At 44.4% G+C, this 24,939-nt stretch overlaps 1 protein-coding gene across 2 annotated transcripts in view; it reads left to right on the plus strand.

Moving 5' to 3' along the window:
- Positions 1–24,939, plus strand: part of TSNARE1 (t-SNARE domain containing 1) — a 380,410-nt gene that overhangs the window by 49,146 nt on the left and 306,325 nt on the right. For both annotated transcript variants that reach the window (XM_034063960.1, XM_034063963.1), the window contains exons 2-3: positions 7,474–7,551; positions 13,359–13,428. In XM_034063960.1, coding sequence (XP_033919851.1) covers positions 7,474–7,551; positions 13,359–13,428 — 148 coding nt within the window. The remainder of the gene's footprint in view (positions 1–7,473; positions 7,552–13,358; positions 13,429–24,939) is intronic.

Consider the following 24,939-nt stretch of genomic DNA (forward strand, 5'->3'; position numbering starts at 1 on the left):
ATCATAGAATCATAGAATGGTTTGGGTTAGAAAGGACCTTAAGATCATGCAGTTCTAGCCCCGTGCCATGGGCAGGGACACCTCACACTAGACCATGTCATCCGAGGCTCACTCCAACCTGGCCTTGAACACTGCCAGGGATGGGGCATTCACCACTTCTTTGAGAAGCCCATTCCAGTGCCTCAGCACCCTCACAGTAAAGAACTTCTTCCTTATATCCAACCCAAACTTCATTCCATTAAAGTAGATGTGTGTTTTTTTCCTCTCATTTTCTCTCTTCTTATTCTGCTAGTGTATCTGTTGGAGAAGTAAGGTACTTCTTTAGGGCAAGGCCTGGGTGAGAGACCTGCTGGCTTCTCAGTTTTCTCTTGGGGACAGGAGGCAGGTACTTCACTACCTGAATTCATCTCCCTTTCCGGCGGCTGGAATGAAATGGGTTCTTCCAGCTGAGATGCCTTCAGGTAAAGCTTCATTTCTAAGCCTTAGGAAACTGCATTTTGTATGTTCAGGAGAAACTTGGCCAAACCAGGGAGGTTATTCCAAATAAAAATGAGCAGGAGTCTGTATTAATGCAAACTGAACTCCTGAGTTAACCCACATGTAATTGAGTTCTTGAATACACTGACCCCACTGTGTGAGCAGGAGTGTTGGAATAGGATTGATCCAAACACTGGCTTCATCCCATTTATTCAATGTGTAACCCCCTCAGTGCCCCTTCGTTGTGCTGTGGCTATGCTGAGGACACCCAGGTCTTCTATACAAGTCACTGTACAGATCTGTTTCAGAGAGCTTTAGAGCACTGCCATGTGCAGCAGCATCACGTTTTGCAGTGCTGATGAAAAGCATGTTGCCTGATGAGTGTGATTTTTGCTTACATTTCCCTTTATCACTTATTTCACTCCGACTTCAACAGGAGGAAATAAAAACCTCCTCAGCTTGCCTGCCAGGAGCAACTTCACAACATTAGACATGATGCTGTTTCTCTCATTCCTTTCCATTTCCCTTTCTATTTTAAGCTCTTTTCCTTGAGGAAAGGAGCCTTGTCCAAACATGCTCTTACCAAATCCTTTCTACCTTGGTATTTGTTGAAGCTTTCTTGACCGGTTTCAACAGCAGAGCAGAGGTCATGAGGATAAATGAGGTTCCTGTGGCTGAACAGCAAACCAGTGTTCTTGCTGTAAAAGAGGTCTAGGGCTGGTAGGAAGCATGGGATGAGACACTGGAGATGCATAGGAAGGAGCACCCTGGGAAGCTGTTGAGTACTAGTAGCTAAAGGACTTTTCTGGGCTGGGTGTATGTAGTGGTGCATACACCAATTCTTTCTTGTCTGTTTTCTATAGCTTTTTCTTTTTTTCCATGACAATTTGCTTCTTCGTCTTTATTCTTTTTCCCCTTTTGCCTCTTTCAGCTTCTTTCACCTCTTCATTTTTCTGTCAGTTATGGAAAAACTCAAATAAAGACATAAATTTAGCATTTTGCTTCAGAGCAAATCTCTTACTCTTCATCCAGCAGTGAGAAATCAGTGTTTTTCTCTCCCTTGAGTTCATTTCTCAGTGCCAGAGGCACATGGCTCTTGAGGATCATAGTCTTCAATAGAGACTAGGATTGCATAGGTATGATTGTATCACTATGAAAAGTCTTCAAGGGGGGGAATTGGTGCCTTGCTCCCTTGGTCTTGAGAAAGGAATGAGGTTCTTGATGGGTGAGAGCTGGTTGTGAAGGAATCAAGCTACAGGGCAGAGTGCAGTTGTACTTAATCCTTACTGGTAGAGTTCAACTGAGGATTTGGGCTGGATGGTTTGAAACCATAGTAAGCCGGTTGCTTCCTACATCCACTTTACTCCTTGCAGGAGTTTCATGGTACAAAAGAGGAGTTTGGATTCCGAGTAACTCTCTTCTGGAAGTTTCTTCAACAAAGGATGATGTTATAACTTCCATTAAAGCTTTCAAAGGAGCGAAGATGCAGACGTGGGAATTCTGTGACTATTACAGACCACAGACATAACTCTTTGTGGTTCATTGGGGAATAAATGCATTACAGTTCTGAGGTGCTGAGCTGCGTTGCTACAACCACATTAAGTATTGTAAGTAGAAAGATTGAACGCTCATCCTGGTTTTCCTGCTTTTCCTTTTGATTGGAGTTACTGTAATTCTCACCTCTTCCATTTCTGCAACTTTTGAGGTATTTTGGCTTAGCTGCAGAATTGAGTTCACGGAGGGAATTGACTTCACCTGGCTGCAGAAAAGCCATTAGGAGATTCAAATTAGTGTGAAATAATTAATAGGCAAGGAAGATTAACATGGGCAACACGGGCAGTTTTCATTAACATTAAGCGAAAGGATGTTTCTGTAGATACCTTTGCCATTCATGTTGTCCTAGACCTCTAGCTATTCCCTTTGGATATTAATTATATCCAGATCACTAGAGACAAGACCTTATAAGCCTGCTCAGGCTTTGCATTTGCATTTCCTCTTGAAGACGAATTGAAAGGCATTTCTGCTTGCCAGCTTGCTCACATTCCTCATTAGAATCATAGAATCACAGAATGGTTTGGGTTGGAAAGGACCTTAAGATCATCCAGTTCCAACCCCCTGCCATGGGAAGGGACACCTCCTTCCCTGTTGTCGGTGGTGGTTGGAACTAATGCCTGTCACAGCGCCTGGAGAGCCCCAGGGATGACCACACACATCACAAGGGCCTTCTCTATCCTGAGCAGGATGGAGGGAAGTGGACTAGGAATTCATAGGCTATATTTTGTTCCAGGCACTGACACCACATCAGTGCACTGGCCAGGCCTCATCCTGAGTCTCTCCCAAAGACAGACGTGTGATGAGTTAGATAGAATTGCATTGAAGCATGGAAAACACTGAAGTAATGGTTGCAAAAATCATGTGTAAGGCTTATATGGTTATCAGCCACTCACTACAGCTAGCTGAAAGGAGGTTGGGACAAGGTGTATGTCAATCTATTCTCCCAGGTAAGAAGTAATAGGACAATAGGAGGCGGCCTCAAGTTGTGCCAGGGGAGGTTTAGATAGGATGTGAGGAAAACCTTCAGCAGAAGGGTTGTCAAGCACTGGAACAGGCTGCCAGGGAAGTGGTGGAATCACCATCCCTGGACACATTGAAAGGACTTTAAGATGTGGCACTTGGGGATATGGTTTAGTGCTGGACTTGGCAGTGTTAACTCACCACACTCAAGTCGCATAGTTCCTTAAGACCATGTCTGCAGCCAAGCTCTCCTGCTGTAGTTGAACAGTGTGTGTGAGCACGCTTTGCTTTAGTAAATCATGTACTTACAAGCTTATGCTTTCCATTTATTGAACATAACTGTAGCTTTTCAGGCAAAATAAAGAAGAATTAGCAAAGACAATACCAGAACTGCCAGTGTTAGCTGCTGCTGTTCTAGCAATTGCAGTAAAGAAAACACCACTTCAGGGGTTGACCTGATAGCAGTTGGGTTGTCCTGTCCCCTGCCAAGGGGCTTCTGCAGATGAGGAAGATAGATGGAAACTGTTGGAAATGTCCAGTTAAGGAAGGAAAGGAGGAAAAATTGCATATAGGTTTCTGTAACATACCCTTCACAGCTCTCAGGACCCACAGTGTAAGTGACAGTCATCTTTACCCAGCCCTGTACTCTATTAGTGTTGGGGAATGCAAAGTGTTTCCTGGATATCAGCAACCTCATGCTCCTGCTTGGGAGTCGTGGTATTTCAGCACCACTTGATGTCATGGAAGATGTTTAATGTTTTATTAGACACAGATGTAGTTCACATTCACTTCCCTGTGCAGTCTCCATGTGTCTTTACTTCGCTTGGCGCTACAGATGCAGTTCTGCTTTGCTCTCTGCTGCTGCTTTTAAATTGCTTTGCTTGTCTGCTTGAACTGTTGAATGCTCCATGAATAGTTACAGCAGCGCTGCTGGATGTGTTGAAGCTTGAAATTGGAGCAGTTAAAACTCCTTGTAACTCTTTGCTTTGCTTTTCTAAAGCAAAACCAACATGAAACTGGGCTGTAATGTGATACTAAGGTCCAGGGGGAGGAAGCTGCAGGCCTGGTTCAGTTCAATGCAGCGTTCTCATACAAAACTGTTTGAAAGTTCTGCACAAACCCTGCATCTGCCTTTGATTTCTCATGTAATTTGTACTTGTTTGAGGTGTGGGGGTGATACAGAGCTTTCTGTTGGGTATTTAGGGGTTGAGATTTCAAGCCGTCGAAGGGGGCTACAAGGATGCTGGAGAGATACTGTAATGATAGGATGTCTTCATCAGGGACTGTAATGATAGGACAAGGGGTGATGGGTTCAAACTGGAAGAGGGGAAGTTCAGGCTGGAGATAAGGAAGAAGTTCTTTACTGTGAGTGTGGTTGCCCAGGGAGGTTGTGAATGCTCCATCCCTGGCAATGTTCAAGACCAGGTTGGAAGGAGCCTTGGTTGACATGGTTTAGTGTGAGGTGTCCCTGCCCATGGCAGGGAGTTGTAACTGGATGATCCTAAGGTCCTTTCCAACCCAAACCATTCTGTGGTTCTAAAACTGGAGTTAGCAGACTCTGTAAAGCTCTGAAAATCTTATCCTGTGATGCTCTTCTGTCAGTGATTTAATGAAAGCTGGATCTTGTTAGTAACAAGTGAAATTCCTGGGGGACAAGTAAGCCCAAGCTAATTTCTTGTGTTACATATATATAACCTCATATATAAAGCAAAGGAAAGGAGTGTCTGGGACTGCTGATTTAAGAGGAGCTACAGGAAGAGAAGAGTGGGAAAATCTCTAGCAATGATCCCCTGAACATTTGGATTAAACACCATTTAATGCCCTGGATTTGTGTCAACCTGACAGACTGATCCAAGACTTTATTTACGGCTGTTACAGGGCTGGATTGTCTCATGTGAGTGCTGCTGTGGGTGAGATGTGTGAGGAGCAGTGGAAAATCCCTGATGGTGCTGATGGGATGTGGGGCTTGTCCTCAAGCATCCTCAGGACTAACCTGAGCAGTGCATTTAGTGGGCTTCTTTCTTTGTTCAGTGTTCATGGTTTTTGCTGTGCTCCATCACTGCTTGGTGTTTTAATAGCTTCATAGAATCATACAATGGCAGGTTGGAAGGGACTTTAAGGATCATCTGGTCCAACCTTTCTAGGCAAAGCATGACCTGGACTAGATGTCCCATATCCAGATGAATCTTAACAGTGTCCAACACTGGGGAACCCACCACTTCCCTGGGGAGATTATTCCAATGGCTGATTGTTCTCATTGGGAAAAATTTCCTCTAGTGTCCAGCTGGAATTGCCCCAGGAATAACTTGTGCCCATCACCCCTCATCTTTTCCATGCAAAAAGAGAGTCCCAGTTGTCTTCTTAGCCACCCTTTCAATACTGGAACATGGGGATAAGCAAGTTCTCCCCTCACCTCTTCTCTAGGCTGAACAAGCTCATCTCTCTCAGCCTTTCCTCACACAGCTTCCCAGTTCTTGGATCATCTTTGTGGCCATTCTCTGCACCCTCTCCAGCCTGCCAACACCTGACGACCAAAACTGAGCACAGTATTCCAGATGTGGCCTGACAAGTGTTAAGTAGAGTAAATGACATCTTCATCTCTGCGGTGATGCCCTTGTTGATGTTCCCCAGCATCATACTGGCTCTTTGTTGCACCAGCACACGGTTCCCTCGTATGGAGCCTGTTGTCCAACAGGACACCAAGGTCTCATTCCATAGAGCTTTTCCCCAGCCAAGTAGATTGTAGCCTGTGCTGCACTCTTGGATTGTGATTACCCAAGTGCAATATACACTTACACAATCTGCTGGAGGGATGCAGAAGGACATGGAACTGTTGGAGCAAGTCTAGAGGAGGCCACGAGGATGATCAGGGGACTGGAGTACCTCTTGTATGGAGACAGACTGAGAACATTGGGGCTGTTCAGCCTGGAGAAGAGAAGCTGTGTGGAGACCTCAGAGCAGCTTCCAGTGTGTGAAGGGGGCTACAAGGATGCTGGGGATGGACTCTTCATTAGGGACTGTAGTGACAGGACAAAGGGTGATGGGTTCAAACTGAAACAGGGGAAGTTCAGATTGGAGATAAGGAAGAAGTTCTTTACTGTGAGGTTGGTGAGGCACTGGAATGGGTTGCCCAAGGAAGTTGTGAGTGCTCCATCCCTGTCAGTGTTCAAGGCCAGGTTGAACAGAGCCTTGGGTGACATGGTTTAGTGTGAGGTGTCCATGTCCATGGCAGGGAGGTTGGAACTGGATCATCTTAAGGTCCTTTGCAACCCAAACCATTCTGTGATTCTAATATGTCATAGTTACAGCCTATTCAAGTCATACAGTGACTTGAATATACTAATCACAGCTACTCTTCAACTTCCTGGAATGCTTCAGCTCAGAGGAGCAGCTTGATAATAGCAGTGGCTGTTTATATGCATTGTAGTGTGTAGGGTGGACAAGCCCTTTGGTGCTTTTGGACTTGAGCAAAGTTCCAAATAGGGCAGATTCTGGGAAACCTGTAAATGCTGACCCAGATGGGAGGCAGAATAGGGCTAAACCATGGGAAAACCTGTTCTAAAGCTGCTGCCATTAAGCTGGTGCCAAAGGCATAGTTATCAGTGAGTGCTTTTTCTGGGGACTATTGCCCGTCAAAACCCAAATGTCTATTTAAAGCTTAAAAGATGTATCCTTTCTCTGTAATAAAGCTCAGTCCAACATCATGTTGCTCCTTCTCTGGGGGTGATGGAGCTGTGGAAGAGCTCAGGAGAGTTTCAGGGGGGGTTAAAGTGAAATGAAACTAACAAAGCAACCCTACACCCCATAAAACTTAACCCCCAAACATACAAATCCTCACTTCAGTGCTCTCCTAGGGCAGATTTGAGCACCTTGGCCCAATTGAGACCTTTGGAATGTAACAGAGAAGTCTTCTGAGCAGTGGCAATAGGAATTCTTGGCACTGGCTCATTGACCCTTGCAGTTAGGCTATCAGGAAGAAATAGAAAGAAGGAAAACCTTTCCTGGGTGCTGGAATATGAATGCATGGAGAACTCAAAACCTTTGAGCCTATGTATCAGTTGCACTCAGGTCACTGCTTCCTCCCATTGTTTTAAAGGCAGAATCTACTTGTATGCCTTTTTGCTGTGGGCAGGATGGTTAACCATGCTGCTGTGTTTGTGGTTTGTCGTTCATTCATGGCTCTGATACTCCCAACTTGATTATTCAGCAGAAACAATATCTATTCCAATGGCTAGTGATTCCTACAAATGCTGTCTCAGTCCATATGGGCCATATCTGCTGTGCTGCAGCAGCAGCTCTACTATCCCGATGGTCCTGGAGTAGGTATTTGCCTCTCCAGTGCAAGTTGCATGATGAGACACTGTGTAAGGCAACATCCATGTACTTCTGCATCCCCCTGCAAAGGATGAGCAGGGAGGGGAGCCCTTTTCAAAGTGAATGGTGTTATCCACTATTAATACATCTCCCTTTTTGTCTTCACAGCTACCCAGATTGATCCCAGCGAACTACAGGAACTTTTTCAGGAGACTTCAGCCAACGTCTTCCGAATCAACTCCAATGGTGCGTGTAATGAAAGGTTTCTTAATCAATTGTGTGCTGTCCTGCTGATGGCTCGTGTGTTTGTACACACTGTATGGCAACTCTTGTTGTCAGAGAGCAAATATTAATGCAGTGTCGCTGCTGCTGCATCTCATGAGCAGCAGCACATGTCCAATAGCCCGTTCTTGATAAGATGTAAAAATATTCCACCATATGTTCCATTAAACAGGCACAGATCTATTTGAATCAGTGCTGAGACCACATCCTTTGCTATTTTTAATTGTGTCATCTGTTACAACAGGGAGTTAGAATGCAGAAAGGTGGAACCAGCCAGACTCGTTCCCTAATGTGTTGCAGCGCTACAGCATTCAGAGCCTGTCACATGAGCTTGCAGAGCATCTATCTCCCTTATAAAAACATCAACACCAAAGCTCTTCTGTTATTCTTCACTCTGTAGATGGAGCAGAGATGCTATTCCTGCTTGTGTCTCCCTGGACCGTAGAGCTATAGAGTGCTTCCCTCCTTTGGAGACATGCTTTGGCTCATCAGTTTTGTTAGGTTGGATGTATTTGGTTGACGGATATAAACTAACATTGCTGAATGATAGTTAATGGCATTCTATCCCAGTTCTGAAATACACAACTGATAGACAAGGATCTAAAATTACCATGTGCTTATTTTATTCTGAACCTTGAAATTACTTCTGCATTATCTTGACAGCTTCCCTGTCTGTTCTGCTTGGTGTCTGTGGGGATTGGGTGACAGAGAGGCCTGGCTTAGGTGTAAAGAAAGGATCTTAGTGCCTCCTTATTTCTGTTGTTATTGGTTGGAACTGGATGATCTTAAGGTCCTTTTCAACCCAAACCATTCTATGATTCAATTATAAGACACCCCCTCCCCCCTTCAGCCTTCTCTTTACCAGGCTGAACAGTCCCAGTCCTCTCAGCCTTTCCTCATAGAGATGCTCCAGACCCTTACTCATCTTTGTGGCTCTTTCCTGGACTGTCTCCAGTATGTCCATGTCTCTAAGAAAACTCTGGTGCTGTGACCTGGGCTTATGGCCACTGTGGCAGGTTGAATTCCCCACTGTGATCACTGCTACTTGGCTTACACCGGAGTGTCTAACCTATTGTAACACATGGAAATACCTCTAATAGCAGGTACCTGGTTGCTCCATCACTGATAGCTTTACTTTGGTAGTTGTGAATGGCAGTGACACCTCTGCTACCAATGCAAAGGCTCAGTGTCAAGTTTTGCAAGCTGCTTGCAAGTCTATGTGTGCTATTGATATCCAAACTAGCCAGGTTAGGGATGACTTGATGCATCTCTGTGCTGGAATCACAACTGCTGTAGTGGAGTTTATCCTGAGGAAACCTTGGTGCATCCTCTTGAAATGCCACAGTCCGATTTCTATTTTTATTCCTGATTAGAATTCCATTAATCCACTCAATTATTCTTTAAGCAGTTTCTGGGGGTCTTTGTTTCTCCTCTTGAGATGGTATAGAGTATGTGATGAAGTGCTTTCTGTTAAGAGTTGCCTGCATCGAGTGCTCTGTGAAGCAGGTAATGACAAGGTCTGTACTTAAAACTAGCTTGCGAAATTGGAGAGGGTACAGAGAAGAGCTGTGACAAGTCTTTGAAGTCTGAAAATGAGACTTTAAAATGCATGCCATCTGAACTTCTGTTTCAGACATCTAAGAGGACTTGATCATGGTATGTAAGTACCTCTCCGGGAAGAAAGGCATCAAATAGATAGCATAGGGCTCATTAATCTAACATTCTCACACGTAACGAGATCAGGAGATAGGAGTCAAGGCTAGACAAATTCAATGCTTCTGTATGAGGATAACTAGCCATTAGATCTCCTTATTGCAGGGATGTAAGGAATTTGGCATGGCTTTCAACCTTTAAATCAAGATCTGAATGTCTTTGTATAAGATACGCTTTAGCCCAGCTACAGTCTTGACGTAGGAGTGATGGCACCAGATTTTATGGCAGGAAATCTGATGGGATAATCAGAATTGCTCTCTCTGGCCTTTAAAATCTATGAATTTATGAATTTATAATGCTTTTTAAAGTGCTTTTATGTTGAAGAAATGCCCATAAGATACTCTACTGTTGTTGCTCAGATCACCCCCCATATTATTTTTTATCTGCTAAAGTCAGATTCATGCAGTTTCTTTGTGATTTCTTAACAGCCTTTACCCCAAAAGTGGGTCCAGCTTTTCAGCAGAGGGATGCTGAGTGTACTGCTGATGGGCAGAGCTAATCCACGTTAGGTAAAGAACTTTGTAGGGTTCTAAAATGGGAAAGGATGCCCGTGATCCTTTCTGTCCTCTACAGCTGTACCATATGGTCTCATCAGGAAACTCAGCAAGTTGTTTCTCAGAACATGTAGGAGAAGCCAGTGCTGTTGTTTGAGTATCACCACACATGCTGCTGAGCGGCTTCATTGCAGATGCTCGCCAGATGATGGTTTGTCCTCCTCTTGTGCTGGATATGGTGTGTTGAGCATCCCACAGGGTTGCATTAGTCCAATTACAGCTCCTTCTTTTCCTGCCTTGCCCCAGCCTCTTCGGGCTTTTGTACGTTCCCCATTGTGTTTGGAGGCCAAACTGCACACTTGAAATGCTCTTCTTTCACTTGGGATGCTAGAGATGTCACGAGCTCCCCATAGAATAGTTAGGGTTGGAAAGGACCTTAAGATCATCTAATTCCAACCCCTCTGCCATGGCTTCTGTTGGGTAGAGTCCCAAAATGCCAAGTTATGGACAGTCTCGGCTATACTTTTTTTCTCTCTTTGGGAAATGACTGTTGTTAATGAAACAAGAAGTCAACTTTATGCTGGGATTTTAAAACTGTTAGTTTTTATTGAGTGACACCATAGTAGTAATAAGCACCACTTGCTTTGTCCCTCTTTGCTCTCCTTCCTCTTCTGCAGAAGTCTGAGCCTTTGGGGTGATTTAAATTCTTGTGCAGTCCAGGATTTGCCTCCTGACCCAGGGGGATCTTTATAGCTCTTATATAGCTGATCTCACATATACACACCTCCTGCTCCCTTTTCCTGCTATGAAAATGGAAATCTTCCTCATGTGTTGCATAAAAATCATAGCCAGAACAGTTGATACTGTTCATGTGCTGCTGGATCACTCTCCTGTCAGGTCGTGAACTTATAGGCTTTTTATTTATGCCATCTCATATGGAAATGCCCAGGGTAGGGGGAGATCTTTCTTATTCTTTGTCCCTTCTTTCTTTCTCTAATACTTTGGGCACAAGGTTTAGCACAGGGATAATGCTTTAACTCACACAAGTCTTAAATTTGTTGTGTTTTTTTGGTCTAGTTGCTTTTTCCTTTCAGGGAGAAAAAGAACCCCAAACACACAAAAAGAAGCTCAAATGCTGCGTGAATGGGTCTTACTGATGGCTTTTTCTCCTGCTTATTTTAATGAAGGTTTTGCATCTCTTTCAGTGCACAGCTCTAAGCTGCCTCTCAGTGAATGCCTTATAAATAAGTAAAAGAAATCACAGTCGTAAAGGGGTTGGTTTGGTGCCTCTTGTCTGAAAGGCTGATCGGTGGAAGATAAACCACAGGAATCAAACCTGTTCTGGCCAGATGGAGAACCTGAGTGATCTAATGGGTCTAATCCCTCTCTAATTCCTGTTCCTTGCTCATTAACGACTCTCTGTGACAGGTTGGTGCCATGTGCAGTGCCATTACCTTGATGTGAGAGGCTGAGCTGAGGATTCTTCAGCAGCCCCCAGGTGTGATTAAGTCTCCATTGCCATCCATAAGTGATTTCTTATTCCCTATTGATTTTAAGGATTGCAATGGCATAGACGACTGGTGCCAAACTCTCAGTTTATGTAAATCAGTGCAACTCCAACAGCAGTGATCTCTTCTGGATGTGCATCATCCTGTTCCAGAATGCATACCTTGTCCTTTTCAGAAAACTGACCTTTATGTAAGTGTGCAAATATTATGCTTGGATTAGATTATTAGGTTAAGTTTTAGGATAGGGTCTTAAACTGGAGTCCTTGTCTCACCTGACTTACAAGTGCATTCTTGCATTGCTGCCATGCACTTTGCATTCCTGTCTCAGATTCTTTCCCCTTTATGTTTGCTTTCCAAACTGTTTAACAAATGTGAAAGCTCTTGGATTTGCCTTGATGTAAAATGATTGAAGTCTTGAACAGATTTGCACAATAGGAAAACTGCTTCCTTCTCCAGTCATCTCCAAAGCAGGCAGTAGCAAAGTTCTGTACTGGTTTTGCAGAGAACTGTCTAAGATCTGTCTTATAGAATCATAGAATAGTTTGGGTTGGAAAGGACCTTAAGATCATCCACTTCCAACCCCCTGCCATGGGCAGGAACACCTCTCACTAGACCATGTCACCCAAGGCTCTGTCCAACCTGGCCTTCAACACTGCAGGGATGGGGCATTCACAACATCCTTGGGCAACCCCTTCCAGTGCCTCAGCACCCTCACAGTAAAGAACTTCTTCCTTATCTCCAGTCTGAACTTCCCCTGTTTAAGTTTTAACCCATTACCTCTTGTCCTGTCACTACAGTCCCTGATGAAGAGTCCCTCTCCAGCGTCCTTGTAGCTCCCTTCAGACACTGGAAGCTGCTCTGAGATCTCCGTGCAGCCTCCTCTTCTCCAGGCTGAACAGCCCCAACTTTCTCAGCCTGTCTGCATACAGGAGGTGCTCCAGCCCCTGATCATCCTCATGTCCTCCTCTGGACTTGTTCCAACAGTTCCATGTCTTCCATCAACCTCATCTTCATTAGGGGGAATAAGAGCTTTCACTTGGAATTATCCTGCCTTTGCAGCTCAGGTTAGAAAGATGCCTGGATGCTGTAGCTGCTGTTTTCCCCTCTGGAGTTGCACACATGACATTAACATCTTCTTAGGGCTTCAGTGTCTACATAAGTGCTTTCTCTACATTGACTTGCTCTCCCTTCTCCAAGGACCACACTCTGCTTTGTTCTGGTGTGCCCAGGAGTATTTTCAGATGATGCAAAGTTTTCCCTTTGAAACAGACAGCATATAGATTGCACAAGGTGTTGGTTCGTTAGCATTGCAGATGGAAGAAGAGAGTGAATTACAATGTCAGAGATCTCTGCAGGATGAATGCTGTTCTGGAGAAAAATAATGGTTATTAGTGAAAACTTCCAATTTATTCTTTCAAACATTCTCCATCCAGCAAAGGATAACAATTACTAGCTCAGTTATAGACAGTTCCTTGAGGATTTATTGTACTGAATTGCCAAACCAGACACTAAAATCTGTTATTAGTATAAGAATGGTTTGGGTTGGACCTTAAAGCTCCTCCAGTTCCAACCCCTGCCATGGGCAGGGACACCTTCCACTAGAGCAGCTTGCTCCAAGTCCCTGTGTCCAACCTGGCCTTGAGCACTGCCAGGGACAGGGCAGCCACAGCTTCTCTGGGCATCCTGTGCCAGCGCCTCAGCACCCTCACAGGGAAGAGCTTCCGTATATCTAGTCTCAATCTACCCTTTTCTGGTTTAAAGCTATTATGGAGGGAATGAAGGGTGTCTTGCCCTTACAAGGAGTCATATCCCATCATCTCATGGTGCGTGGTACATGGATTCACCATTTATGCACCCAAGGAACCCAATTTATTTGGTTTTGGGTAAGAGCCATTGTTAGATGTTGTCCCTGTTGTCTCATGAATTACTTGTCCAAACACCACTTCACTGCACTGTTTAAATGCTAGAATTAAATACCAAACAGTTGAACAAAAATCTGTACTATTTTCTTTGCCAAAATGTGCTTATTTATCTTCTCTTTCTCTGCTGTTGACAGTGACCTCTTTGGAAAGAAGCCTTCGATCTCTGGGGACCTCGAACGACACTCAAGAGCTGCAGGATGGACTGTGAGTCTCTTTTGAATCAGTGCAGATCTCTTTGCCGCAGCCTTTTCACTCTTTCCTCATCTATCCTCACCCCATCCTCTGTCCTTGTTTTATAACTGGACCCTCTTTTGGCCTTTCTATAAATGACTAATGATGGTAGGATGTGCACTGATCGTATCAAGCTTTGCTTGTGCTGGTTTCAGGTGGCAGAGAATGGTCGGTAGGTAATGGGAAGTGATGGGCCACAGTGAAAGGAGGTTTTCTGTGGCTCTGTGTACATCACTGTTCTTTGTTGTTCATTGTTTTTTTGTTATTGTTGGGGTTATTTGTATTTAGTGTGAAATCAGAGGTGGATGCAGTGCTGGGTTTGGTAGGGATGGAGTTAATTGTCTTCGTAGTAGCTGGTATCGGACTATGATTTGGATTTGTACTGGAAACAGTGCCCGTAACACTGGGATGTTACATTATCACTGAGCAGAGCTTACACAATGTCAAGGCTTTTTCTGTTCCTCACCACACCAGCAGGTAGGCTGGGGGTGCACAAGGAGTTGGGAGCTGATCCCAGCTGACCCAAGGGATATTGCATACCTTATGGCATCATGTTCAGCATAGAAAGCTGGGGGCAGAAGCAGGAAAGGGGGTGAGTTCAGAGTGGTGCTATTTGTCTTCCCAAGTCACTGTTACATGTGATGGAGCCTGTCCTGGAGATGGCTGAACCCATGCCTGACCATGGAGAGTGGTGAATGAACTCATTGCTTTGCTTTGCTTGTGTGTGTGTGTTTTGCTTTGCTTATAAAACTGTATCAGTGCATGAGTTTCCTCACTTTGCCTTTCCGATTCTCTCCCCTGTGCCACAGGGCAGGATTGAACAAGTAGCTGTGTGGTGCTTAGTTGGGGTTAAACCATGACAGATGCTTATAGAATCATAGAATGGTTTGGATTGGAAAGGACCTTAGGATCATCCAGTTCCAACTCCCTGCCATGGACAGGGACACCTCACACTAGACCATGTTACCCAAGGCTCTGTCCAGCCTGGCCTTGAACACTGCCAGCGATGGAGCGTTCACCACTTCCCTGGGCAACCCATTCTAGTGCCTCAGCACCCTCACATTAAACAACTTCTTCCTTATCTCCACCCTGAACTTCCCCTGTTTCAGGTTGTACCCATCACCCCTTGTCCTATCACTGCAGTCCCTAATGAAAAGCTAATGTAGCTTTTTTCTCCCCCTCCCCCTTATACTTTGCCAAAGACCATTAATCCAAGAGAAAAAAAGAAGAGGGAAGGAGCTATAAGATATTTTATAAGTGGAAAAATGTGGTGATGAAACCTGCATCACACAACATAACATGGAGGAAATGAGACTTCAGTTTCACTTGCAGTAGACGCAGTTCATTAAACTCTCTTCTAGATACTTGTATACATGAACTCGCACAGTTAGTTTTCATTGTACACATGCTAAGTAGAGAATTAAAATGCCTTTTCCAGAGGTAGCACCATTTATTAAAGCTGCTTCCCTTCGTGCAGCTTGCATGTGGAAATCAACTTCTTAGGATGTGGCTCTGATTTTGTGTGTGTGACTGCAGTTCCTGCTGAGATTCGGCTCTGAACAAGAGGGGCAATTTGATTCCTGTTTCTTTATACTGGCTTTAGACACTGTAATTTGCCTGATGGACTTGACTGACCTTCTCAGTACGATAGAAACCCTCATGCTGGTTTGCAGTCTCCTTTCTTCTCAATTCATTGCTTTCATCAGTGTCTCAGATCTGCCCTAATTCACAGGTGCTCTGTTGTGCAAACTTGAGGATTAAAAATAGTGATAGCAATAATAGTCACAAGAGCTGGGACTAAATTTAGGAGACTGGAGAGGCTGCAAGAGTGAGAAGAGTCAGTCTGGGGATGGATGTAACCACAGAAGATGTTTACATGTGTTACAATGCTATTTGTAGCATTAACTACCTTAGTTACTGCTGGGGATCCTTAACACAGGAAAGCCTTTCTGTTCTATCACACAGAGCAGCTATTGTGGTGCACTCCTGTTCTTATTTGAGAATCAGTTCCTTGACTCTTCAGAGCACTCCAAAATCCATAGCTGGATAGTTTCCTTCTTTCCTGAGCAGTCACATAAATAGATGCATAACGCACTAATTACAATCATTATTTTTGACCTGGGAATTAAACATATTTGTCTGGATATCGAAATGCAGTTTATTTTTATGTTAACAGTGCTTCCCTGCACCAGCATCCCTGCAACTGTCTCCTTCCATCCTCCTAGAATTATAGAATCATGGAAAGGTTTGGGTTGTAAAGGACCTTAAGATCATCCAGTTTCAACCCCCTGCCATGCCCTGGGACACCTCACATTAGACCATGGCATTCAAGGCTCTGTCCAGCCTGGCCTTGAACACTGCCAGGGGTGGAGCATTCACAACTTCCTTGGGCAACCCATTCCAGTGCCTCACCAACCTCACAGTAAAGAATTTCTTCCTTATATCCAATCTAAACTTCCCCTGTTTTAATTTGAACCCATCACCCCTTGTCCTATCACCACAGTTCCTAATGGAAGAGTCCCTCCCCAGCATCCTTGTAACCCCCTTTAGATACTGGAAGGCTGCTATGAGGTCTCCATGCAGCTTCTCTTCTCCAGGCTGAGCACCCCCAGTGTTCTCAACCTGTCTCCATACAGGAGGTGCTCCAGCCCCTGCTCATCCTTGTGGCCTCCTCTGGACTTGTTCTAACAGTTCCATGTCCTTTTTATGTTGAGGACACCAGAACTGCACACAGTGCTCCAAGTGAGGTCTCATGAGAGCAGAGTAGAGGGGCAGGATCACCTCCTTTGATCTGCTGGTCACGCTCCTTTTGATGCAGCCCAGGATACGGTTGCTTTCTGGGCTGTAAGCACACACTGAAGCTGGCTCCTGTTCATTTTCTCATCGACCAACACCCCAAGTCCTTGTCCTGTTTCATCCCTTCTCCCTATGCTTTAGCAGAAATTCTCTCCTGATTTCTCCCCTTCAGCTCTTTGCATCTCCAAACTGAACAGTTCCAAGGTGCAAGCAAAAGAGGACCAGCAGCTCCATCTTCCCATTCTTTCCCCCTTTCCTAACACTGATGTGTCCTTCACGTTGCCCCCTATTTCATTGCCTGATACATGCAAGCAGCCTTGAATGCTCTCTAGGCATCTCCGCTTGTCTCTCATGAGAGCTGCAGCAGCAAAAAGCAGCATGCCATGAATCATGGGAGCTGGCAGTGCTGCATATATCTCTATGTTCAGGAGCAAGCAGAGGGTCAGCTCTTCAGGTGAGACCTTTGGGGCAATGATTTCTGCTTCCCTGGCTGCAAATCATGGCTTAATCTTCCTCCTTTGCCACTTAACCCCTTTCTTTCAAAGGCTGATGCATGTTTCTCCTTGGACATCCTCTAACCTGGTTGGAGAACACAAGTGAACACTTGGTGGTTTCATAGCCACTTATTAGGAAAGCTAAGTGTTTGTGGGTATCTAATAGTAAAATTGCCTCTCTTTTTACATTGATCCTATCTAGGTGACTATCACTGCCTCAAATGAGACTGTTAGGCAGGCGAGAAGAAGGAAGAATAGCTGGAAATAGGGATTCAGTGGGAAAAATGGTCCTGCCACGTAGGACATTTAGCTACTAGAGTCCATATACTTCAAAAGCGTTTCCTTACCTAGCTGCAGTGTCCTGCTTGAACAGAACAAACCCAAAGCTGTGTGACTCCTTTTCACATCCATGTAGGCTGTCTGCCTCTTAAGCACAGGTTTTATAAGAGGGTAGGCTTCTTGTCAGACTGGGCTATTCCCTTTTCTCCAGTGGTTTCTCTCCCATTGATAGCTGTGTTGTTCAGAATAAGGACTGTGTCTGTGGCAAGGGGATTCGGGAGAGTTCATCCCAAATGGATGTCAGCTGTAGTCAGAGATGGACTTGGCTGTTTAGGTGTGAGTAGGGGATAGGTGGACCCAACAGTGAATAATCTTGGTCCAGGCTCTTCCTAGAGCCAACACAAATTGCCTGTGTTACTACACGCTTATTACCTATGTGCTACATGCTTTGAGATGGATGTCCTGGGAAATGAGACATAAACGCTCATAAGAAGCTCTGAGTGGAGACTGCTGAATGCAACTGACTCTGGATTAACTGGGGAGGGAATGGGAGCGAATGATGCATAGAGGTGAGGAGCTGGGACCAGGAGGCAGTGCTGACAGCTTTCTCCGGTGATGCTTGGCTACAAACAGCTTGCCAAGTACTGATATGTTACAGGAATAATCGACTGCTTCTTTTCCTGACCTTTAAATAATCCAAGCTCCCAAGGCATTTTTCTGCCTGCTTAGCCAGAGGGTGTGGGATGCGGGGTTTATCTGACATTAGGCACTGAATGCAACCAGCTTTTAATGTAGGCAAATACAATTAAACACCAGATAAAGCACTGTCTTCAAGAGACAATGAAAACCAGTCTCTGTTTCTGTGGGTGGGTATGTCTGGTTCATCTGCCAACACCCTCAAAGAAGAGGCTGGGAATGAAAGCATCCCTGTAACGTGGGCAGTGCTTTCTGAGAAGTAAGAGTCTTCAGAGCGGCTTCCAGTATCTGAAGGGGGCTACAAGAATGCTGGAGAGAGACTCTTCATTAGGGACGGTAGTGATAGGACAAGGGGTGATGGGTTCAAACTGAAATAGGGGAAGTTTAGATTGGATATAAGGAAGAAGTTTTTTAGTGTGAGGGTGGTGAGACTCTGGAATGGGTTGCCCAAGGATGTTGTGTATGCTCCATCCCTGGCACTGTTCAAGGCCAGGTTGGACATAACCTTGGGTGCCATGGTTTAGTGTGAGGTGTCACTGAGCATGGCAGGGGTTGAAAGTGGATGATCTTCAGGTCCTTTCTAACCCAAACCATTCTGTGATTCTATGATTCTAAGTGAGATATATATATATATATATATATATATATATATATATATATATACTGTGTATGTACACTTCATATACTTCCCCGTATCCGTATACATATCCCCATATACAGGGGCAATGACAGGAACATATACAGTTCCCTGCATCCCCATGTTTATTCGTTACTGACCCTGCACATCGATGTGAAGGATGCTTGTGCTCAGTTGAATACAGAGGCTTGGGTCCTGAGGCATCAACTTAGAAGTGTAGCCATGGGAATAAGGCTTCCTCTGTGTAACAGGAGATTTTTTTTGCCTGGTGACAAAATTTAAGTTTTTTTAAAAAAAAGTAAAAATAGCATTTTTATATCTTTTTCTCATTCTGACCCAATCTTATTGTGACCTCATAAAAGAAACACGGTCATGCAGGTTGCAAGTCGCATTTAATGGCTACTTCAAAGCCATGAGACTGAGCTTTTAGTGGTATGAAGGGTCCTTGATGCCCTTTCTGGGGAGGCTGGTTGGATACAGAAGCAATCCACGCACTCCAAACCAGCCTCCCTGCATTGCTTGTCTCCATGAGGAGTGTGTCATCTGGGATGTAGCCTGTGAGTCTTCACTCTGTGACATTTTTTGGACCCTTTAGCAGTCCCTAGCAGAAGAATTTGCCTATTTAGGGAGGAATTATAAGGATATTTTAGGGTATTTTTTATCACTGATGAGAGTTTTAGTGTGTCCATATTGCAGAATGTCTTGATTTCTCTCTGGAAGTGTTCACAAACCGCATAGATGTGGCCCTCAGTGAAACACTTTAGTGGTGGTCTTGGCAGTGCTGGGGTAATGGTTGGATTTAATGATCTTAAAGATCTTTTTCAGCCTACTTGATTCTATGATTCTATGGTTCTTCAGATTTGATGAAAAGCCCATATTTTAGGTTCCACCTCCTTTCTCTCCCTGGCATTATTCTATTATTGAAATGAATAGGTTTTTCTGTGTAACTAAGAGAGGGCTGAGCTCTGCATCTGTACAGTGTGAGAAAACAAACCTGCTTTTCTCATTGCATTGATGCAGCAATCACAGAATCATAGAATAGAATCATAGAATAATTAGGGTTGGAAAGGACCTTAAGATCGTCTAGTTCCAACTCCCCTGCCATGGGCAGGGACACCTCACACTAAACCATGTCACCCAAGGCTTCATCCAACTTGGCCTTCAACACTGACAGGGATGGGGCATTCAACACTTTGGGCACCCTGTTCCAGCGCCTCACCACCTTCACAGTAAAGAATTTCTTCCTTATATCCAACCTGAACTTCCCCTGTTTCAGTTTGAACCCATCACCCCTTGTCCTATCACTACAGTCCCTAATGAAGAGTCCCTCCCCAGGATCCTTGTAGGCCCCCTTCAGATGCTGATAGGTTGCTGTGAGCTTTTCTCTCAGTTAATTTTATCAATTATGTGTATTTTTCCCTTTTGCTTTCCTATCTTACCCTTATATTCAGTAAGTTGGAGCTTAATATATATATATATTGGAAAAAAAAGCTTCTGTTAAAAAGATTTTAATTCCTTTGGAATGCAGATTTATTTAGAGCAGATATATTAAAGTCATAATTTACGGAAATAAGATGTTTTTTAAAGTAAATCAGACAGAAGCTTTTAAGTGTCAGCATGTTTAATTACGGGCAGGATTTAATAGTATTCTATATGGTTTTGTTATCCTGCTTGTATAAGCATTAGGGAAAAAAAAAAGATTTCCATAAATATGTTTGATTCTGTTAATATTTTAAACCCTTCAAAGTAATACCTTCCCTGCTCAACTCCAAGCAGTTGGATTAACTTTATCTATCCTCCATTTATCGCTGCCTGCATCAGTTTCTGACATGAAAAACCTTCTAGGTTTGGCAGTAAAAATGGGTTGCCAGATTGCAACATTTGCATTTAACTGTATAATACACTTGCTGCATTAATAACTGTATTTATGTGACAGATCTCACCCTTAAGAATCCCCATGCTCCGGATGTGTGACATCTCAGTGATAAATGGCAAAAGCTGGTGATGAAGTGCAGGAGTCTCCAATGATGATAAATTCAGCTGCTTTTGACCACCTCCTCTGCTTAGATGGATCCTTGGAGTATCCCTTCACATGCCTGAACAGTTTCTAATGGTTGCTACAAATCAATCTGTCACAAAAGTTTTCCTTTGCATTGTTTTCAGCCCAAATTGCCCTTGCCAGAGGTCTGAAATGGCCATAAACCTTGGCCAAAGCAATAGTGTCTTCCCATATTGAGTCAGACTTTGGATGTAGGCTGTGAATTTTAAGCTGTGAATGGTGGAGCAATGACTAGTCATCTGTGGCAAGCAATTGATGCTCCGGGACATGCAAGCCTGGGGACAAGGAAAGATGCCTTCTAGGGATAACTGTCTTCTCTTGATAGTCTCTTGTTGCCACTGCTTCTTGTGTCGTTTTCTCATGCTTTCATGTCTTAGCCTGGTTTCTGATCTCTCCTTGGTTTTATAGTGAGTCAAGATAACAATAAGTTCAACTTAGATATAAGGAAGAAGTTCTTTACTGTGAGGGTGGTGAGGCACTGGTACAGGGTGCCCAGAGAAGTGGTGAATGCTCCATCCCTGGCAGTGTTCAAGGCCAGTGTCCTGGGTTCAGCAGTAGCAGTCATTTTTCTTCTTCTCAGTAGCTGGTGCAGTGCTGTGGTTTTGACTTTCAGCCTGGGAACAGCGCTGATAACACTGATGTTTTTAGTGGCTGCTCAGTAATGTTTACTCTGACCAAGGCCTTTGTGAGTCTCATGCTCTGCCAGGGAGGAGGGGAAGCTGGGAGGAAGCAGAGACAGGACACCTGACCCAAACTAGCCAAAGACATATTCCATACCACAGCATGTCATGCCCAGTATAGAAACTGGGGGCATTTACCCAGAAGGGTTAGATCACTGCTCGGGTTGGGCTGGGTATCAGTTGGTGGGTGGTGAGTGGTTGTATTCTCTTCCCTTGTTATTCCCCTTATCATTATCATTACTGGTGGTAGCAGCAGTGGTTTGTGTTATACCTTAGTTACTGGACTGTTCTTATCTCAACCCATGGGAGTTACATTCTTTCAATTCTCCTTCCTGTCCCTCCGAGAGTGGGGGGATGAAGTAGTGTGGGGGAAGTGAACAAGTGGCTGCATGGTTCTCTGTTGCTGGCTGGGCTTAAACCACGGCAGCCAGGTTGGACAGACCCTTGGGAGATACAGTCTAGTGTGAAGTGTCCTTGCCCATGGCAGGGGGGTTGGAACTGGATGATCTTAAGTTCCTTTCTAGCCGAAACCAGTCTGCGGCTCTGTGACCATGGGAGCATACTCATTGCTGGTGTCTGTGCAGGTGGAAAATGGGTTACATGGGAGCCTCAGCCTTCCCACATACCCTCGCTCCCACCTCCAGTTTGCCCATCAGCTTTTGGTCTAACTGGTTAAACACCATGGCTGTAACATCTTCAGGGGATGTGAGAAACAGTAGAAGTTGGTTACCATGCTATGAGCACGTGTCCTTGCATGTTCATTACAAGGAAACATGTGAAGTAATGTCCCATGCTCTTTATACCATCCAGAGCACAGACATGGGTAAACAGAAAGATGACTACTGTTTTCTTCCAGTGACTAGATATAGTAAGAATAAACCTACTCCCCCCCACCATGCACCCCTTTTGATTTGGTCCTCAGGTGCAAAGAGCTTCCCATTTTGGAAACCAGCTGCATCCTCCAGCAAGCACTCAATTTATAGCAAGAAACTGTTACACTTCCAGAAGTGTAGCTGGATACTGCAATGTGTAAAAATACAGTCACAGTTGGTCTTTTCATCTGTTTATTCTAAGATGTTTATCTGGGAGATGCTGAGCACACACTGATGGTTTAGTTTTTGTTTTATGGGTTACAGCAGGAGGAATAAAAAAGGAGAATAAACTGCTCCCCTCCTTTTCATCTCTTGATCACCGTAGAATCACAGGGTTGGAAAGGACCTTAAGATCATCCAGTTCCAACCCCCTGCCATGGGCAGGGACACCTCACACTAAACCATGTCACCCAAAGCTCTGTCCAGCCTGGCCTTGAACACTGCCAGGGATGGAACATTCGCCACTTCTCTGGGCACCCTGTGCCAGCACCTCAGCACCCTCACAGCAAATAACTTCTTCTTTAGATCCAATTGAAACTTCCCCTGTTCCAGTTTGAACCCATCACCCCTTGTCCTATCCCTACAGTCCCTGATGAAGAGTCCCTCCCCAGCATCCTTGTAGCCCCCTTCAGACACTGGAAACTGCTCTGAGGTCTCCACGCAGCTTCTCTTCTCCAGGCTGAGCAGCCCCAGTGTTATCAGGCTGTCTCCATACTGGAGCTGCTCCAGCCCCTGAGCATCCTCGTGGCCTCCTCTGGACTTGCTCTAAAAACCTGATATCAGTGATGCTTTGGTAACTTTTCAGGAGCTTTTCTGAGCTGCTTTATTGAACACTGTTCAGATTTCCCCTCCAATTATTACCTAAAATATTAGCTTTTAAATTGTGGGTTTACATTTTTTTCTATTCTCATGAAATACAAAATTTGACTAGGTTACAGATTGACATTTTGAGTCAATAGAGTAAAATCCATGCTCACCTTCAGGAATAAACCAACTTCAAATACTTTGTCTCTTTTTCCCTGCAGAGTTAGGGACAGTTCACATTCTATTAGCATAAACAGCAGAGGGCAGATAATAGGGACTGTAGTGATAGGACAAGGAGTGATGGGTTCAAACTGAAATAGGGGAAGTTCAGGTTGGATGTAAGGAAGAAGCTCAGGATGTTTATCTGATGTTTTGGGATGCTGATCACAGTGAGTTGCCTCTGCAGTTGTAAGTACAAGTTTTGCAAAGGTTTTTAGACCAAAAAAAACCCAAATTTCCTGGAGGGGAACAGGATGACTGTGTGTTTTATGGTAAGTTCTTATGCCCACAGTTACACAGTCACTGATGCAGTTCATGTTGATTGACTGCAGTGACCTGTGGGATGAAGTTTGTTTAATAATTCATACCTGCAGGCATGGAGTGTGTGGTTGTCAGGGCTTTTCTGCCATAGAGTCCTTCAGGTGTCTGAAACTAGTCCAAATATGCTGATATCTATTGGAATATTGGCTTTGTAGAAGGTCTCCTTTATTCCCTGAGTGATATGCCAGTCATAAAGCCAGGAGCAGCGGTCTCATCACCGGGAATGACGTCTGTAGTGATCTCTGGCTTCAGCTGATCTGTTCAGTTGTGTTTCTGCAGGCTCTCTGTGGAAGGGATTAGCATCCTCTGGAAGGGTTTCTGGGTTTGAGGGGGAAAAAGGAAAGGGAAAAAGCAGAATCCAATCCTGGAGAAGAGCACAAGGATCTGCTGAGCCATTATTTGTTGGAGTCACTCTGGCTTGCTCATATCACTGCAGTGCTCTAATACATGATTCCTTTTGCATTGTGGTCAATCAGGACCTATAATAAAGCCCTATAATAAAGCCCATCCATCCCTCTTCCCATTGTGGGAGGAACCACCAGAGGTTAATCAAATCTTTGGACAATTTGTGTAAACACCAGATGTTTTCATTGAGTAAGGAGATGGTTTTTGGCAAGTCACACTTCCACAGAGCAGTAATGGGAGATCAGAAGGAAATCGCATAGGGGATTAGGTTCAGACCTCTTGTTCTACCTTGTCTGTAGTGGGACTAGAAAAGCCAGATGAGGATGCTCTTTGGGAAGATTTCTTGGAGAAAGAGAAGTGGTGAATACCAGATGAAAATGGCAAAGAAAAGCAAAGAGGAGCCAAGGTTGCTTTAAAGAAATGGTAATTTTAATACAGCACTGGCTGTTTGTTAGTAATGTCACAGCTCTTGGAATTCAGTGTGTGACTTAGCAAATGTATTCCATAAAATGCTTATGATCAGTTATGGGTCCACGACTTCCTCTTGAATAACAAAGCTGAAGGTCAAGTGTTTGACAAACACTCATGTTTGATTGGGAGGAAAGTTAAAACCTCAAGGGGATTATACATCTTTACCAGGGCGTTTGATATTGCTGTCTCCTTATAGCCTCTCTCTGCTCACAAAACACAGATGCAGTTTGTACATGGAGAGCTTGCCTGCATCACTCTTGATGGAGGGAGGGGGGGGAATAAATCTTAGTTCTCCAGTACTGGTCCATAGGGATTAAACTAGCTGAGGAGGACTTTTCATCCTCCTTTAAGAGGTGAGAAAGAAGGAAGAGGAGGAAGATGAGAAGCTGCGTGGAGACCTCAGAGCAGTTTCCAGTGTCTGAAGGGGGCTACAAGGATGCTGGAGAAGGACTCTTCATCATGGACTGTAGGGATAGGACAAGGGGTGATGGGTTCAAACTGAAACAGGGAAAGTTTAGATTGGATATAAGGAAGAAATTAATTACTGTGAGGGTGCTGAGGCACTGGAATGGGTTGCCCAAAGAAGTCATGAATGCTCCATCCCTGGCAGTGTTCAAGGCCAGGCTGGACAGAGCCTTGGGTGCCATGGTTTAGTGTGAGGTGTCCCTGCCCATGGCAGGGGGTTGGAACTGGATGATCTTAAGGTCCTTTCCAACCCAAACCATTCTATGATTCTATGATTTTATAGTAT

The sequence above is a fragment of the Melopsittacus undulatus genome, chromosome 1 (genome assembly GCF_012275295.1).
Source record: "Melopsittacus undulatus isolate bMelUnd1 chromosome 1, bMelUnd1.mat.Z, whole genome shotgun sequence".
NCBI lineage: Eukaryota > Metazoa > Chordata > Aves > Psittaciformes > Psittaculidae > Melopsittacus > Melopsittacus undulatus.